The sequence below is a fragment of the Scyliorhinus torazame genome, chromosome 30 (genome assembly GCF_047496885.1).
Source record: "Scyliorhinus torazame isolate Kashiwa2021f chromosome 30, sScyTor2.1, whole genome shotgun sequence".
Classification (NCBI taxonomy): Eukaryota; Metazoa; Chordata; class Chondrichthyes; order Carcharhiniformes; family Scyliorhinidae; genus Scyliorhinus; species Scyliorhinus torazame.
In genome coordinates, this window is record NC_092736.1 from 27,479,884 (window position 1) to 27,499,455 (window position 19,572).

A 19,572-nucleotide genomic window follows, 5' to 3' on the forward strand; every position below is an offset into this window, starting at 1 on the left:
TCCCAACTTAACCAGCTTAATCTAACCTTCCTCAACTGACATGTTTTCCTGAATCCGATTCCTCTAGATTCCAACTGAATTAAGGCTAAGTTGGGCTGTAAAAGAGAGGTGGGATTCATTGTAGTTCTGAGACAAGGTCATTGACCTGAAATGGGGCAGGATGGGGTCCTTCCTCCTTGACATTGATACTAATGTCTGGAGTGACGCAGTTGCCACCGCTTTATGCTGGGGGGGGTGCCTGGCCTGTTGCCGGCTGCGTTCCCCGACAGAGTGAGCGGGGTTAAGAATATTCTGGAAGGGGAATTGCAATGAAGACTCAGCATTTCATTCGTCCTCTTTCAGTTCCTGCAGCTATTCCAGCAATAAGGTCTTTTCAAGCTCGTCTGTCACAGAAAGGACTCTTAAGTCCAGGTTCAGCTGAAGTCGTCCAAATGGACAAGCTCTATCGTTGATCCAGGCAAGAACAGAATGTCGGTGAACCAGAAAGTGTCATTATCGATCAGTTAGAATAGCTGTTGTATGTTCACGTCTGTGTGTGCAACCAGTTTATTACAATGGATCCTGTGCCCCATAATATTAACATCTAGGCCAATAAAGAGAGCAAAGATAAGGCTTGTGGTATTGCATTTGCTACGGTTTGAATTCTGTGTCCTCTGCAGCTCTCGTAAAGGTTCCCAGTGTGGGCTTTGCGACAGTGACCAGTCCCCTGGTCCCACCTCATCCGGTCATTGTCGCTTCTCAGGTAATTATAATGTAAAGAGGTAAGATACACTATTTTCATCTGTCAATAAATCCATATATCCTCTCTCACACTTACTCCCTTTCCTCTACGCACTCTGTTATGCTGTGTGCCTTCATCCGTCAGCAGTACACTCACCACTGAGTCAGGGCAATGTGGGTTCAAGAACCATTCTAAACACTTGAGCACAGAATCCATGCTGACACCGGACCTGGTCTGCTGTCTCGGGTGGATGCACTATTTTGAAGAAGAACAGGGGAATACTCACAGTGGGCGGACGACTTCCCCTGACTATCTGTTCATTGTCATATTGCAGTTTGTGGGAGCTTGCTTATCACAAATCATAATAAAAAGTCTTACAACACTGTGGGGCAGCACGGTAGCACAGTGGTTAGCACAGTTGCTTCACAGCTGCAGGGTCCCAGGTTCGATTCCCGGCTTCGGTCCCTGTCTGTGCGGAGTCTGCATGTTCTCCTCGTGTCTGCGTGGGTTTCCTCCGGGTGCTCCGGTTTCCTCCCGCAGTCCAAAGATGTGTGGGTTAGGTGGATTGGCCATGATAAATTGCCCTTAGTGTCCAAAAAGGTTAAGATGGGGTTAATGGGTTACAGGGATAGAGTAGAGACGTGGGCTTGAGTAGGGTTCTCTTTGTAAGGGCCGGTGCAGACTCGATGGGCCGAATGGCCTCCTTCTGCACTGTAAATTCTATGATTCTGCGAACACCAGATTAAAGTCCAACAGGCTTGTTTGGAATCACTAGCTTTTGAAGCACAGCTCCTTCCTCAGGTGGCCTAACAAAGGAGCTACGCTACAAAAACTAGTGACTGTCACTTTAACCTGGTGTTGTAAAACTTCTTACTGTGCACACCCCAGTCCAACGCCGGCATCTCCACATCATGGCACAAATAATAGAAAATACAGCACAGAAGAGTCCCTTCGGCCCTCAAGCCTGCACCGATAACAAAACTACTCTAAATCTTCACTAATCCCACTTCCCAGCACTTGGCCCGTAAGCCTTGAATGTTCGGACATTTCATCCAGGTACTTTTTAAATATTGTGAGGTTTCCTGCCTGAACTACCCTCCCAGACTGCGCATCCCAGATTCCCATCACCCTTTAGGTGGAAAATATTTTCCACAAATCCCCGCTAAACCTCCTGCCCCTCGCCTTAAATGATGCCCCCCTCGTTATTGACCTTTCAACTAAGGGGAACAGCTGTTTTCTATCCACCCTGTCCATGCCCCTCATAATCTTATACCCCTCAATCAGGCCCCCTCTCAGCGTTCTCTGCTCCAAACAAAACAACCCGACCTTATCCAGCCTCTCTGCAAAGCTAAAAAGCTCCATCCCAGGCATCACGCTGGTGAATCTCCTCTGCACCCCCTCCAGTGCAATCACACCTATGGTGCACACACAACTGCACACAGTACTCCAGCTGTGGCTAACCAAAGTCTTGTACAGCTCTGACATAATCTCCCTGCTCTTATAATCTATGCAACAACTGATGACGGCAGTGTCCCATATTACTTCTTGACCACCTTATTTACCGGTCCTGCCGCCTTCAGGGATTGATGGACAAATACCCCAAGATCCCTCTGAGCTTCCTCGTGTCCTGCCATTCATTGAATACTCCCTTGTCATGTTACTCCTTCCAAAGTGCACCACTTCACACTTTTCTGGGTTAAATTCCATCTGCCACTGATCTGCCCAAACCGTTTATATCCTCCTGTAACGTAAGACCTTCTTCTTCACTGTCAGACACACGGCCACATAAGCTCACACATATTCTTTTATATCATTTAAATACATCATAAACAGTAAGAGAGCTAGTACTGATCCCTGTATCTAGCACTGATCCCAGTATCTAGCACTGATCCCAGTAGCTAGCACTGATCCCTGTATCTAGCACTGATCCCAGTATCTAGCACTGATCCCAGTAGCTAGCACTGATCCCAGTAGCTAGCACTGATCCCTGTATCTAGCACTGATCCCTGTATCTAGCACTGATTCCTGTATCTAGCACTGATCCCAGTATCTAGCACTGATCCCTGTATCTAGCACTGATCCCTGTATCTAGCACTGATTCCTGTATCTAGCACTGATCCCAGTATCTAGCACTGATCCCTGTATCTAGCACTGATTGCTGTATCTAGCACTGATCCCTGTATCTAGCACTGATCCCAGTATCTAGCACTGATCCCAGTAGCTAGCACTGATCCCTGTATCTAGCACTGATCCCAGTATCTAGCACTGATCCCAGTATCTAGCACTGATCCCTGTATCTAGCACTGATCCCTGTATCTAGCACTGATCCCTGTATCCAGCACTGATCCCTGTATCTAGCACTGATCCCAGTATCTAGCACTGATCCCAGTATCTAGCACTGATCCCTGTATCTAGCACTGATCCCTGTATCTAGCACTGATCCCTGTATCTAGCACTGATCCCTGTATCTAGCACTGATCCCTGTATCTAGCACTGATCCCAGTATCTAGCACTGATCCCTGTATCTAGCACTGATCCCTGTATCTAGCACTGATTCCTGTATCTAGCACTGATCCCAGTATCTAGCACTGATCCCTGTATCTAGCACTGATTGCTGTATCTAGCACTGATCCCTGTATCTAGCACTGATCCCTGTATCTAGCACTGATCCCAGTATCTAGCACTGATCCCAGTAGCTAGCACTGATCCCTGTATCTAGCACTGATCCCAGTATCTAGCACTGATCCCAGTATCTAGCACTGATCCCTGTATCTAGCACTGATCCCTGTATCTAGCACTGATCCCTGTATCCAGCACTGATCCCTGTATCTAGCACTGATCCCAGTATCTAGCACTGATCCCAGTATCTAGCACTGATCCCTGTATCTAGCACTGATCCCTGTATCTAGCACTGATCCCTGTATCTAGCACTGATCCCTGTATCTAGCACTGATCCCTGTATCTAGCACTGATCCCTGTATCTAGCACTGATCCCTGTATCTAGCACTGATCCCTGTATCTAGCACTGATCCCTGTATCTAGCACTGATCCCAGTATCTAGCACTGATCCCTGTATCTAGCACTGATTGCTGTATCTAGCACTGATCCCTGTATCTAGCACTGATCCCAGTATCTAGCACTGATCCCAGTAGCTAGCACTGATCCCTGTATCTAGCACTGATCCCAGTATCTAGCACTGATCCCAGTATCTAGCACTGATCCCTGTATCTAGCACTGATCCCTGTATCTAGCACTGATCCCTGTATCCAGCACTGATCCCTGTATCTAGCACTGATCCCAGTATCTAGCACTGATCCCAGTATCTAGCACTGATCCCTGTATCTAGCACTGATCCCTGTATCTAGCACTGATCCCTGTATCTAGCACTGATCCCTGTATCTAGCACTGATCCCTGTATCTAGCACTGATCCCTGTATCTAGCACTGATCCCTGTATCTAGCACTGATCACTGTATCTAGCACTGATCCCTGTATCTAGCACTGATCCCTGTATCTAGCACTGATCCCTGTATCTAGCACTGATCCCTGTATCTAGCACTGATCCCTGTATCTAGCACTGATTCCTTTATATAGCACTGAATCCTGTATCTAGCACTGATCCCTGTATCTAGCACTGATCCCTGTATTTAGCACTGATCCCTGTATCTAGCACTGATCCCTGTATCTAGCACTGATCCCTGTATCTAGCACTGATCCCTGTATCTAGCACTGATCCCAGTATCTAGCACTGATCCCTGTATCTAGCACTGATCCCTGTATCTAGCACTGATCCCTGTATCTAGCACTGATTGCTGTATCTAGCATTGATCCCTGTATCTAGCACTGATCCCTGTGTCTAGCACTGATCCCTGTATCTAGCACTGATCCCTGTATCTAGCACTGATCCCAGTATCTAGCACTGATCCCTGTATCTAGCACTGATCCCTGTATCTAGCACTGATCGCTGTATCTAGCATTGATCCCTGTATCTAGCACTGATCCCTGTATCTAGCACTGATTGCTGTATCTAGCATTGATCCCTGTATCTAGCACTGATCCCTGTGTCTAGCACTGATCCCTGTATCTAGCATTGATCCCTGTATCTAGCACTGATCCCTGTGTCTAGCACTGATCCCTGTATCTAGCACTGATCCCTGTATCCAGCACTGATCCCTGTATCTTGCACTGATTGCTGTATCTAGCATTGATCCCTGTATCTAGCACTGATCCCTGTGTCTAGCACTGATCCCTGTATCTAGCACTGATCCCTGTATCTAGCACTGGCCCCTGTACCTAGCACTGATCGCTGTACCTAGCACTGATCGCTGTATCCAGCACTGATCGCTGTATCCAGCACTGATTGCTGTATCCAGCACTGATTGCTGTATCCAGCACTGATTGCTGTATCTAGCACTGATTGCTGTATCTAGAACTGATTTCTGTATCTAGCACTGATTGCTGTATCCAGAACTGATCCCTGTATCTAGCACTGATCCCTGTATCTAGCACTGATCGCTGTATCTAGCACTGATCGCTGTATCTAGCACTGATCGCTGTATCTAGCACTGATCGCTGTATCTAGCACAGATCGCTGTATCTAGCACTGATTGCTGTATCTAGCACTGAAATGAAATGAAAATCGCTTATTGTCACAAGTAAACTTCAATGAAGTTACTGTGAAAAGCCCCTAGTCGCCACATTCCGGCGCCTGTTCGGGGAGGCTGTTACGGGAATTGAACCATGCTGCTGGCCTGCCTTGGTCTGCTTTCAAAGCTAGCGATTTAGCCCTTGCTGATTGCTGTATCTAGCACTGATTGCTGTATCTAGCACTGATTGCTGTATCTAGCACTGATTGCTGTATCTAGCACTGATTGCTGTATCTCGCACTGATTGCTGTATCTCGCACTGATCGCTGTATCTAGCACTGATCGCTGTATCTAGCACTGATCGCTGTATCCAGCACTGATCGCTGTATCCAGCACTGATCGCTGTATCTAGCACTGATTCCTGTATCTAGCACTGATTCCTCTATCTAGCACTGATTCCTGTATCTAGCACTGATTCATGTATCTAGCACTGATCCCTGTATCTAGCACTGATCGCTGTATCTAGTACTGATCCATGTATCTAGTACTGATCCATGTATCTAACACTGATCCCTGTATCTAGCACTGATTCCTGTATCTAGCACGGATTCCTGTATCTAGCACGGATTCCTGTATCTAGCATTGATTCATGTATCTAGCACTGATTCCTGTATCTAGCACTGATTCCTGTATCTAGCACTGATTGCTGTATCTAGCACTGATTGCTGTATCTAGCACTGATTGCTGTATCTAGCACTGATTGCTGTATCTCGCACTGATTGCTGTATCTCGCACTGATTGCTGTATCTCGCACTGATTGCTGTATCTCGCACTGATCGCTGTATCTAGCACTGATCGCTGTATCTAGCACTGATCGCTGTATCCAGCACTGATCGCTGTATCTAGCACTGATCGCTGTTTCTAGCACTGATTCCTGTATCTAGCACTGATTCCTGTATCTAGCACTGATCGCTGTATCTAGTACTGATCCATGTATCTAGTACTGATCCATGTATCTAGTACTGATCCATGTATCTAACACTGATCCCTGTATCTAGCACTGATTCCTGTATCTAGCACTGATTCCTGTATCTAGCACTGATTCCTGTATCTAGCACTGATTCCTGTATCTAGCACTGATCCCAGTATCTAGCACTGATCCCTGTATCTAGCACTGATTCCTGTATCTAGCACTGATTCCTGTATCCAGCACTGATTCCTGTATCTAGCACTGATTCATGTATCTAGCACTGATTCCTGTATCTAGCACTGATCCCAGTATCTAGCACTGATTCCTGTATCTAGCACTGATTCCTGTATCTAGCACTGATTCCTGTATCTAGCACTGATTCCTGTATCTAGCACTGATTCCTGTATCTAGCACTGATTCCTGTATCTAGCACTGATCCCTGTATCTAGCACTGATTCCTGTATCTAGCACTGATTCCTGTATCTAGCACTGATTGCTGTACCCAGCACTGATCCCTATGGTTATGTCACTGTACACTGGCCTCCAGTCACACAAACCGCCTTCTACCGCCACCCTCTGTCTCCTATCTCTAAGCTGATTTTGGATCCAACTTGCCACATTACCCAGGATCCCATGTGCCTTTACCTTCTTTGTAAGTCTCCCATTTGGCACCTTGTCAAAAGTTTTGCTAAAATCCATATAAACTCTAAATTGGCTGCTATGTTTCCTACAAAATCAACAGTGACAATCAAAAGTACTTTATTGACGAAAGCGATTGTGACACCCTGAGTATTGAGAGGTGCTATATAAATGCACGTCTGCCTTTCCTTTCTTGATTTCCTCTCTTATTCTCTGTGTCTTTTATTGTTTCTCCCTCTTATTCTCCTCTCGTGCTCCGATTCCTTGTGCGCTTTCAAACTTCCGTACTCCTTTTTTCCCTTTTCCTTGCTCACTCCCTATGTTCTTTGTGCTGTCGCCCTCCCATGTTTTCACACTCTCCTTTTCCCTCGTCCGTGCTCCCTGTTGGCTACGTTTGTGTTTAAAGTTCTCAGGCAGCATATGTTCATGTTTCAGGGAAATGGCTCTGTCCTGATGGAGAATGGAATTCTCAAAGTCGTGTTTGATTCAATGGGCCGCATGACATCACTTACTCATTTACTTTATAAAAGGTACAGGAAAACCACTTCTTAACCTTTCCTCACGTGGCCCATTTTAAGTCGAAGTGAAATCGTTTCTTTAAGCGTCTGTAATGCGTCGTGTGCTAGATGCCTGTACTGTACCTGTCCGAGGCGTCAAGCACCGAAAGGTCCTTGTGAAGATGCTATAAGTAAAGAAAATGCTGAAAGGACACGGCACGTCTGCCAATATCTAAAAGGATGAGCTTAAATTTCTGCACCGCGGTTCTGACCAAGACTGTAAACCCAAACTGCTAATCTCTTTGTTTTCTTATCAATGCTGGTGAGCCTGCTGCGTTATTTCAGCGGTTTCCAGTTCTCCCTCGCTGAGCAACAGCAACATTCAATGTCGTTTTAATAGCAACCATTGAGGTGCTGGATAAAGGTCAGCTTAATGTAATAATCCAAGCGAATTTTGAGATGGACATCCAACCGTGTTTATATTTTGGCACTTTCCCTCCCGACATAGCGGCACTTTCAAATATTGCTTTAGATCAGCTGGCTTATTGATAAATGAAGAGAGGGCGGCACAGTGGTTAGCACCGCTGCCTCACGGCACCGAGGACCCCATGTTCGATCACGGCCCCGGGTCACTGTCCGTGTGGAGTTTGCACATTCTCCCCGTGTCTCCGTGGGTCTCACCCCCACAACCCAAAGATGTGCAGGGCAGGTGGATTGGTCGCGCTAAATTGCCCCTTAATTGGAATTTTAAATAAATAAATAAATAACGAGAAATTAACCCTGGATGCATTTATCAATCTGTATAATCTGACCCCGAGTCAGCATGGCGATGCAGCGGTTAGCACTGCTGCCTCGCGGCGCCGAGGTCCCAGGTTCGATCCCGGCTCTGGGTCACTGTCCGTGTGGAGTTTGCACATTCTCCCCGTGTCTGCGTGGGTTTCGCCCCCACAACCCAAAGATGTGCAGGGTCGGTAGATTGGCCACACTTAATTACCCCTTAATTGGAAAAAATGAATTGCGTATTCTAAATTTATAATAAATATATATATAATCGGAACGCAAGTACACAGCCTTGTGAACTGTAGACGAACCACGTTTCCTTACTGGTTACAATTCATGCTTGACATACAATCTCTATAAATATTAATGTGGAGAGAATGTAGGTCAGAGAAAAATGCCTGACTGTTAAAACATTTATTTTACAACTTGCATGGTTTAAGATTTCAAAGAAGTACCCAGACAGGTCAGTAAGCCTGGCACCCTTGAGGTTTTTTCAAGATCAAATTAGCATGAAACTTTCTGTTTACTATAAAACGAGGCTCTTCCTCCGTGTTTGGTGATACCGTGCCTGGTTAAGATTCTAATCAAGATACAGATGCCACAAGTTGGTATTAATTGAAACAATGTGCTGAGCCTTGGCAGCTGTGTGGGAGCCCACCCTGCTGTTAGTGCATTCTAAATAGCTACACGCCAGAAAGGAAAAAGTGTGATTTTTGTTTTTGGAAAGAAGCTGAGAAAGTGATGAATATTGAGTCTGCCTCGCAACGAGGTGTTGGAACGAGTTGGCTTTCTAACCAATGGGACTGACTGGATTGCTCGACGAGACAGCTGGCATCAATCTGATGGGTTGAACGGTCTTCTTTTGTCCCTCGACAATTCTAAAAATCTTCCGCACTCCATTTTTCCGTTGACCTGGAATTTCCTGAAAGCCTGCGTTATCGCACAAAATTCCAGGAAATGATGGTGTGAGGTGGTTTACGTGCCTCAGAGTTGCAGCAGAGATCCTTGCCAAAGCATTCGTAATACTAACGTTTACCCTCACTATTAAAACCAATGGTGATTGCAAATTTTCTGATCTAATACTTTTTTTTATTCATTCATGGGGATATGGGCATCGCTGGCCAGACCAACATTTATTGCCAACCCTAGTTGTCCTAGAGAAGGTGGTTGTGAGCTGCCTTCTTGAACCGCTGCAGTCCATATGGTGTAGGTCTACTCACAGTTCTGTTAGGGAGGTACTATAAGAACATAAGAACTAGGAGCAGGAGTAGGCCATCTGGCCCCTCGAGCCTGCTCCGCCGTTCAATGAGATCATGGCTGATCTTTTGTGGACTCAGCTCCACTTTCCGGCCCGAACACCCTTAATCCCTTTATTCTTCAAAAAACTATCTATCTTTATCTTTAAAACATTTAATGAAGGAGCCTCTACTGCTTCACTGGGCAAGGAATTCCATAGATTCACAACCCTTTGGGTGAAGAAGTTCCTCCTAAACTCAGTCCTAAATCTACTTCCCCTTATTTTGAGGCTATGCCCCTTAGTTCTGCTTTCACCCGCCAGTAGAACCAACCTGCCCGCATCTATCCTATCTATTCCCTTCATAATTTTATGTTTCTATAAGATTCCCCCCTCATCCTTCTAAATTCCAACGAGTGCAGTCCCAGTCTACTCAACCTCTCCTCGTAATCCAACCCCTTCAGCTCTGGGATTAACCTCGTGAATCTCCTCTGCACTCCCTCCAGTGCCAGTGCGTCCTTTCTCAAGTAAGGAGACCAAAACTGAACACAATACTCCAGGTGTGGCCTCACCAACACCCTATACAATTGCAGCATAACCTCCCTAGTCTTAAACTCCATCCCTCTAGCAATGAAGGACAAAATTTCACTTGCCTTCTTAATCACCTGTTGCACCTGTAAACCAACTTTTTGCGACTCATTGACCCATACTATGACCCAGCAAGACCAGGAACGCTGATATATTTCCAAGTCAGGATGGTGAGTGGCTTGGAAGGGAACCTCCAGGTGGTGGCGTTCCCATGCACCTGCAGCCCTAGCCCTCTTGATGGCCATGGGCGTGGGTTTGGAAGGTGCTATCTAAGGAACCTTGGTGAATTTTTGCAGTGCATCTTGTAGATGGTACACACGGCTGCCGCTGACCGTCAGTGGTAGAGGGAGTGGCTGAGGTGCCAATCAAGCGAGCTGCTTTGTCCTGCCATAGCGTTAAGCTTCTTGAGTGTTCTTGGAGCTGCACTCATCCAGTCATATTCCATCACAGTTCTGACTTGTGCCTTGTAGACGGTGGACAGACTTTGGGGAGTCAGGAGGTGAGTTACTCTCCGCAGGATTCCTAGCCTCTGACCACTGTCACTTAGACTGCAGAGGAAGGCAGTGGTGGGTTCCATACAGTGTTGGTGGAGATTCACTAAACACCAAGAGCTTCATTTTATAGTGAACAAAGATTTATTGTTATCTTGATCTTAAATGAATCCTCAAGGGTGTCATTTTTCTGACTTGCTCTGGGTACTTCGCTGAAATCTTACACCTTGATTAAGTAGTAAAATACATGTTTGGACAGTCAGGTATTTCCTGCGACTTATTCATATTAATATTTATAGAGTATGTGTGTTAAGCAACTAGTAAGGTTCGTGCACAGTTCAAGAGGCTGTGCAATCGGGTTTCGATTTTATACATTGATAAAGGCAGTCAGTGTTTGTGTCTCTCTGATTAATAAGCAAACTAACCTTGAGGTATAATTCCAAAGCAAAATGTGAAAGTGCTGCTATGTTGGGATGAAAGTACCACAATAAGCACAAGATTGGAGATCCGTCTCATAATGAAACACACAGATTCCTTTTCTTTTTAAAATATTTTTTCCAATGAAGGGGCAATTTAGCGTGGCCAATCCACCTACCCTGCACATCTTTGGGTTGTGGGGGTGAGACCCACGCAGACATGGGGAGAATGTGCAAACTCCACACGGACAGTGAGCCAGGGCCAGGATTGAACCCGGGTCCTCGGCGCCGTGAGGCAGCAGTGCTAACCACTGTGTCGCCATGAAGCACGCAGTTAACACAAGAGTAAAATCCCAATCTAAATCAACTGAAGCGGTGACTCCCGGAGACCCTTCCTCAAGTCCATCCAGGCCTCCCTCAGGAACATGCATCAGCAAATTGAAGCTGTTTTTTCTTCTTTTTTTAATATAAATTTAGAGTACCCAATTTTTTATCTTCCCAATTAAGGGGCAAGTTAGCGTTGCCAATCTACCTACCCTGCACATCTTTGTGTTGTGGGGGTGTGACCCACACAGACACGAGGAGAATGTGCAAACTCCACACGGACAGTGACCCCGGGACCGGGATCCAACCCGGGTCCTCGGCGCCGTGAGGCAGCAGTGCTCGCTACTGTGCCGCCCATAAAATCGAAGCTATCTTGAATGTTTTATTAGTTTGAATATAGTAATGTGTTTTCTAAGTTGCAATGACTTGCAGAAATGTGACTGTGGTTACAGTATAATGTATAGTGTTTGTGGGCAATTGCTGTAACTAAATAGAAAGTATCTGCACTCTGGAGTCAAAATAGTACATCAGAAGCAACATATTGAGCTTCAGAAAACTAAAATTCTGAAGGGCTGATTATTTATCTGTCAATCCGTCATTAGCAATGGCCTTGCAGGCATTGGATACTTGTTCACTGTGTTTGATTTGAAAGCAGCAGGAGTTTCATTCATACTGTATTCATTTATTAAAACGCATGTAATAAATAATAGATTGCAATGAAGCAAAAATGTTTACTAAATCACCAATCCAATAAGCAGTTACTTTAACTAAATATACAGAGTTAAATACAGTAAAAATAAAGCTTGCGACTTTCACGGAGATCTTAACTAAACTGTCATTCTGTTCCATACCCAAACCTGGCACCTCTGAGCAATGCAGAGAAGGAAAAAAACTGGTACTAATGTCAGAGACAGGTTCTGCTTTTCAGCCATGTCCCTTTTGCGTCAATCACCCCCAACAAATCCACTTTACAACTTTCACCCCGTTGCATTTAATACGTAGACCAATTCAAATATGATAGGTTGTAACCACTTTCTTTTTTTTTAAATAATATTTTATTGAAAATTTTTGGTCAACCAACACAGTACATTGTGCATCCTTTACACAACATTGTAACAATACAGATAATAATGACCTTTTTTAAATTTAAACAAAAACAACAACAAATAAATAAATATTAAATAACAAAAAATAAAAACTAGCCCTAATTGGCAACTGCCTTGTCTCAGGCCACACCCCCCCCCCCATCCCCCCCCCATCCCTCCCCCTCCCCCCCCCCCCCCCCCCAAGTCCTGGGCCGCTGCTGCTGCCTTCTTTGTTCTCCCCTATCTATCTTTCCGCAAGATATTCGACGAACGGTTGCCACCGCCTAGTAAACCCTTGAGCCGACCCCCTTAGGACGAACTTAATCCGCTCTAACTTTATGAACCCCGCCATATCATTTATCCAGGTCTCCACCCCCGGGGGCTTGGCTTCTTTCCACATTAGCAATATTCTGCGCCGGGCTACTAGGGACGCAAAGGCCAAAACATCGGCCTCTTTCGCCTCCTGCACTCCCGGCTCTTGTGCAACCCCAAATATAGCCAACCCCCAGCTTGGTTCGACCCGGACTCCTACTACTTTCGAAAGCACCTTTGTCACCCCCATCCAAAACCCCTGTAGTGCCGGGCATGACCAAAACATATGGGTATGATTCGCTGGGCTTCTCGAGCACCTCGCACACCTATCCTCCACCCCAAAAAATTTACTGAGCCATGTTCCAGTCATATGTGCCCTGTGTAATACCTTAAACTGAATCAGGCTTAGCCTGGCGCACGAGGACGACGAGTTTACCCTGTTTAGGGCATCTGCCCACATCACCTCCTCAATCTCCTCCCCTAGCTCTTCTTCCCATTTCCCTTTTAGTTCGTCCATCATAGTCTCCCCTTCGTATCTCATTTCCCTATATATATCCGACACCTTACCGTCCCCCACCCATTTCTTTGAGATGACTCTGTCCTGCACCTCTTGTGTCGGGAGCTGCGGGAATTCCCTCACCTGCTGCCTCGCAAAAGCCCTCAATTGCATGTACCTGAATGCATTCCCTTGGGGCAACCCATATTTCTCGGTCAGCGCTCCCAGACTCGCAAACTTCCCATCCACAAATAGATCTTTCAATTGCGTTATACCTGCTCTTTGCCACATTCCATATCCCCCATCCATTCCCCCCAGGGCAAACCTATGGTTGTTTCTTAACGGGGACCCCCCCAGTGCTCCGGTCTTTCCCCTATGTCGTCTCCACTGTCCCCAAATCTTCAGTGTAGCTACCACCACCGGACTCGTGGTATAGTTCCTTGGTGAGAACGGCAATGGGGCTGTCACCATAGCCTGCAGGCTGGTCCCCCTACAGGACGCCCTCTCTAATCTCTTCCACGCCGCTCCTTCCTCCTCTCCCATCCACTTACTCACCATTGAAATATTAACGGCCCAATAATACTCACTTAGGCTCGGTAGTGCCAGCCCCCCCCTATCCCTACTACGCTGTAAGAATCCCTTCCTCACTCTCGGAGTCTTCCCGGCCCAAACAAAACCCATGATACTCTTTTCTATCCTTTTGAAAAAAGCCTTCGTGATCACCACCGGGAGACACTGAAACACAAAAAGGAATCTCGGGAGGACCACCATCTTAACCGCCTGCACCCTCCCTGCCATTGACAATGCTACCATATCCCAGCTCTTGAAATCTTCCTCCATCTGTTCCACCAACCGCGTCAAATTTAGCCTGTGCAATGTGCCCCAATTCTTAGCTATCTGGATCCCCAGGTAACGAAAGTCTCTTGTTACCTTCCTCAACGGTAGGTCTTCTATTTCTCTACTCTGCTCCCCTGGATGCACCACAAACAGCTCACTCTTTCCCATGTTCAATTTATACCCTGAAAAATCCCCAAACTCCCCAAGTATCCGCATTATTTCTGGCATCCCCTCCGCTGGATCCGCCACATATAGTAGCAGATCATCCGCATATAAAGATACCCGGTGTTCTTCTCCTCCCCTAAGTATTCCCCTCCATCCCTTGGACCCTCTCAGCGCTATCGCCAGGGGCTCAATCGCCAGTGCAAACAGTAATGGGGACAGAGGACATCCCTGCCTTGTCCCTCTATGGAGCCGAAAATATGCCGATCCCCGTCCATTCGTGACCACACTCGCCACTGGGGCCCTATACAACAGCTGCACCCATCTAACATACCCCTCTCCGAACCCAAATCTCCTCAACACCTCCCACAGATAATCCCACTCCACTCTATCAAATGCTTTCTCGGCATCCATCGCCACTACTATCTCCGTTTCACCCTCTGGTGGGGCCATCATCATTACCCCTAACAACCTCCGTATGTTCGTGTTCAGCTGTCTCCCCTTCACAAACCCAGTTTGTCCTCATGAACCACCCCCGGGACACATTCCTCTATTCTCATTGCCATTACCTTGGCCAAGACCTTGGCATCTACATTGAGGAGGGAGATTGGTCTGTAGGACCCGCATTGTAGCGAATCCTTTTCCTTCTTTAAAAGAAGCGATATCGTTGCTTCTGACATAGTCGGGGGCAGTTGTCCCCTTTCCTTTGCCTCGTTGAAGGTCCTCGTCAGTAGCGGGGCGAGCAAGTCCAAATATTTTCTGTAAAATTCAACTGGGAATCCGTCCGGTCCCGGGGCCTTTCCCGTCTGCATGTTCCTAATTCCTTTCACCACTTCTTCTACCGTGATCTGTGCTCCCAATCCCATCCTTTCCTGCTCTTCCACCTTGGGAATTTCCAGCCGATCCAAAAACTCCATCATTCTCTCCCTCCCATCCGGGGGTTGAGCTTCATACAATTTTTTATAAAATGTCTTAAACACTTCATTCACTCTCTCCGCTCCCCGCTCCGTCTCTCCATCTTCGTCTCTCACCCCCCCTATTTCCCTCGCTGCTCCCCTTTTCCTCAATTGGTGTGCCAGCAATCTGCTCGCCTTCTCTCCATATTCATACTGTACACCCTGCGCCTTCCTCCATTGTGCCTCTGCAGTGCCTGTGGTCAGCAAGTCAAATTCCACATGCAGCCTTTGCCTTTCCCTATACAGTCCCTCCTCCGGTGCTTCCGCATACTGTCTGTCCACCCTCAAAAGTTCTTGCAACAACCGCTCCCATTCCTTACTCTCCTGCTTCCCTTTATGTGTCCTTATTGATATCAGCTCCCCCCTAACCACCGCCTTCAACGCCTCCCAGACCACTCCCACCTGAACCTCCCCATTGTCATTGAGTTCCAAGTACTTTTCAATGCATCCCCTCACCCTTAAGCACACCCCCTCATCCGCCATTAGTCCCATATCCATTCTCCAGGGTGGACGCCCTCTTGTTTCCTCCCCTATCTCCAAGTCTACCCAGTGTGGGGCATGATCCGAAATGGCTATAGCCGTATATTCCATTCCCCTCACCCTCGGGATCAATGCCCTACCCAACACAAAAAAGTCTATGCGTGAATAGACTTTATGGACATAGGAGAAAAACGAGAACTCCTTACTCCTAGGTCTACTGAATCTCCACGGGTCCACCCCTCCCATCTGCTCCATAAAATCCTTAAGCACCTTGGCTGCTGCCGGCCTCCTACCAGTCCTGGACTTCGACCTATCCAGCCTTGGTTCCAACACCGTGTTAAAGTCTCCCCCCATTATCAGCTTTCCGGTCTCTAGGTCTGGGATGCGTCCTAGCATTCGCCTCATAAAATTGGCATCGTCCCAATTCGGGGCATACACGTTTACCAACACCACCATCTCTCCCTGTAATTTGCCACTCACCATCACGTATCTGCCCCCGTTATCCGCCACTATAGTCTTTGCCTCGAACATTACCCGCTTCCCCACTAATATAGCCACCCCCCTGTTTTTCGCATCTAGCCCCGAATGGAACACCTGCCCTACCCATCCTTTGCGCAACCTAACCTGATCTATCAGTTTCAGGTGCGTTTCCTGTAACATGACCACATCTGCTTTAAGTTTCTTAAGGTGTGCGAGTACTCGTGCCCTCTTTATCGGCCCGTTAAGCCCCCTCACGTTCCACGTGATCAGCCGAGTTGGGGGGCTTCCCACCCCCCCCCCTTGCCGGTTAGCCATCATCTTTTTCCAGCTTCTCGCCCAGTTCCCGCGCGGCTGTATTTCTCCCAGACGGTGCCCCCCCGCCCATCCTTTCCCGCACCCACTCCCCCCTTTCCCCAGCAGCAGCAACCCAGTAATTCCCCCCTCCCCCCCCCCCCCCCCCCCCGCTAGCGTAATTACTCCCCCCATGTTGCTCCCAGAAGTCAGCAAACTCTGGCTGACCTCGGCTTCCCCCCGTGATCACGGCTCGCCCCGTGCGGCGCCCCCTCCTTCCTGCTTCTCTATTCCCGCCACAATTATCATAGCGCGGGAACCAAGCCCGCGCCTCTCCCTCGGCCCCGCCTCCCATGGCCAACGCCCCATCTCCTCTCCCTCCCCATCTCCCCCCATCACCACCTGTGGGAGAAAGAAAAGTTACCATACCGCAGGATTAATCATACAATCCCTCTTCGCCCCCCCCCCCCCCCCACTCGTCCCACCACTTTGTCCAAACGTTCATTTTCGTAGTCCAATCATTCCAATTTTTCTTCTACAATAAAAGTCCACGCTTCATCCGCCGTCTCAAAGTAGTGGTGCCTCCCTTGATATGTGACCCACAGTCTTGCCGGTTGCAGCATTCCAAACTTTATCTTTTTTTTGTGAAGTACCGCTTTGGCCCGATTAAAGCTCGCCCTCCTTCTCGCCACCTCCGCACTCCAATCTTGATAGACGCGGATCACCGCGTTCTCCCATTTACTACACCGAGTTTTCTTCGCCCATCTAAGGACCATTTCTCTATCCTTAAAACGGAGAAATCTCACCACTATGGCTCTGGGAGCTTCTCCTGCTCTCGATCCTCGCACCATAACTCGGTATGCACCCTCCACCTCCAACGGACCCGTCGGGGCCTCCACTCCCATTAACGAGTGCAGCATCGTGCTCACATATGCCCCGACGTCCGCCCCCTCCACACCTTCAGAAAGGCCAAGAATCCTCAAGTTGTTCCTCCTTGCGTTATTTTCCAGTGCCTCCAACCTCTCCACAGATCGTTTCTGATGTGCCTCCTGTATCTCCGACTTCACCACCAGGCCCTGTATGTCGTTTTCATTCTCTGCTGCTTTCGCCTTCACGACCCGAAGCTCCTGCTCCTGGGTCTTTTGTTCCTCTTTCAGCCCTTCAATCGCCTGTAATATCGGGGCCAACAACTCTTTCTTCATTTCCTTTTTTATCTCCTCCACGCAGCGTTTCAAAAACTCTTGTTGTTCAGGGCCCCATATGAAACTGCCACCTTCCGACGCCATCTTGGTTTCTGCTTGCCTTCCTTGCCGTTGTTCCAAAGGATCCGCTGCAATCCGGCCACTTTCCTCTCCTTTTTCCATCCGTGTCCAGGGGGAACACCCTTCTGGTTTACCGCACGGTGTTTTCAGCCATTAAAATTGCCGTTGGGGCTCCTATCAAGAGCCCAAAAGTCCGTTTCACAGGGAGCTGCCGAAACGTGCGACTCAGCTGGTCATCGCCGCACCCGGAAGTGTTGTAACCACTTTCTAACTCTTGAGCGCTTCTTTCTTGGACGTGAGCCAGAGATGGTCATTCGCTCTGCGACCTGAATTGTTTGAAAGCCTGTCTTGCTTTTTAATTCCCAGCAGTTTTGACTCCATGCTATATGGCCACCCTCAGGCGATTTATAGGGTCAACGGTAGGGCAAAAGAGATTGCAGACACAAGAAGTCATTCTCAGAGTAGCAAAGTGTTTTGGCAGCTGGTTTTGGAGCAAAGTAGGAATGGGGAAGGAGCAAGTCAACACATAGGGCAGCAGCTTGTAAGGACAGCAGAGTTGAGAGTGGGGTTGATGAAATGTTACCTTCACCTCATTGTCGTGATACACGTTTTCAGTGTGTTCAGTCCGTGTTCTTTGATTCTGTGTTTGAACAGGTAAAATGTTAAAAGGTACAATGTCTGATTCTGCACATCGTCCTGTCAGAATATAGTTCCAGGACTGCAAACTTGTCCTGAGCATTGCTAGAGTCCCAAGTTGCTAAAGACGTTGTTCTGCCTATGTTTGTATTTTCAGGGAAACTATTCCTGAGGGCTGCTTTGGGAACCAGTTTGTGCTCTTTGATGATATTCCGCTGTACTGGGATGCGTGGGATGTCATGGACTATCATTTAGAAACAAGGTAATGTCCAGAGTAACCTTTATAATCAGCATTAACCCATTTAAACTTTGCATTTCTGTGCTACTTCTAAAGAGACAAATCATTGTCGTGAATCGCAACTCATCATATTCAACAGCTACCTGAGAGTGGTGACATGGTGGGCATTATATAGGAACTGGGTCATGTGGGATATGGGAAGAGGCCCTGTTCCTTGTTGTCTGATGATCCAAAGTAGTTCTTTTCAACACATTAGTCTTTGAAATTGACAACTGATTCTTTAAAGTGCTTATGGGGATATTTCTAGTTTCTATCTTCATTGGAGATCGAAGGTTCCAATCATGCAGCAATCATGTTTAATCGTTCCACGAAACCCGTGGCAATAAAACCCTTTCTACATGAGTGTCTTTGCTGAGAGTGGTTTCAAATATCTAGCTTAATCTTGCGAACTGTTTTCCATGCTCCAGCTGCTGAGAAGTTATGCTATTCCCATCTTTGAATTTCGCCAATTCAGATACATCAATGGTTCCGTGAAGAGACAGTCCGTGTAAACCATGCAGACTCTCACCATTCAGAACTCTAGGTTATTCATTTGAGTTTGGCTCGTGTTATAATAATAATAATCTATTATTGTCACAAATAGGCTTACATTAACACTGCAATGAAATTACTGTGAAAATCTCCTAGTCGCCACATTCCGGCGCCTGTTCCGGTACACTAAGGGAGAATTCAGAATGTCCAATTCACCTAACAGCACGTCTTTCGGGACTTGTGGGAGGAAACTGGAGCACCCGGAGGAAACCCACGCAGACACGGGGAGAACGTGTAGACTCCGCACAGCCAGTGACTCAAGTTGGGAATCGAACCTGGGATCCTGGAGCTGTGAAGCCACAGTGCTAATATTATGCTACCGTGTTGTTTTGTACAATGGGAAGGAAGCCAGAGTGGTTCAGTGCCTCTGAACACGTAAAGTCCCAGGTTCAAGCCCCATCCAGGACTCACTGACTCCAAAAGAATCCAACCACTGGTGCAGGTGCGTGCCGATGCTGGTCCCCAGCCCAGATAAATGGAGATTGTTTGTGGCAGGAAGGG

General features: G+C 47.3%; 1 protein-coding gene across 1 annotated transcript in view; it reads left to right on the forward strand.

The window, feature by feature from the left end:
• Positions 1 to 19,572, forward strand: part of man2c1 (mannosidase, alpha, class 2C, member 1) — a 134,473-nt gene that overhangs the window by 99,642 nt on the left and 15,259 nt on the right. Inside the window, exons 17-19 of the mRNA XM_072493048.1 lie at positions 660 to 742; positions 7,351 to 7,445; positions 18,400 to 18,504. Of these exons, the coding sequence (XP_072349149.1) occupies positions 660 to 742; positions 7,351 to 7,445; positions 18,400 to 18,504 (283 nt within the window). The remainder of the gene's footprint in view (positions 1 to 659; positions 743 to 7,350; positions 7,446 to 18,399; positions 18,505 to 19,572) is intronic.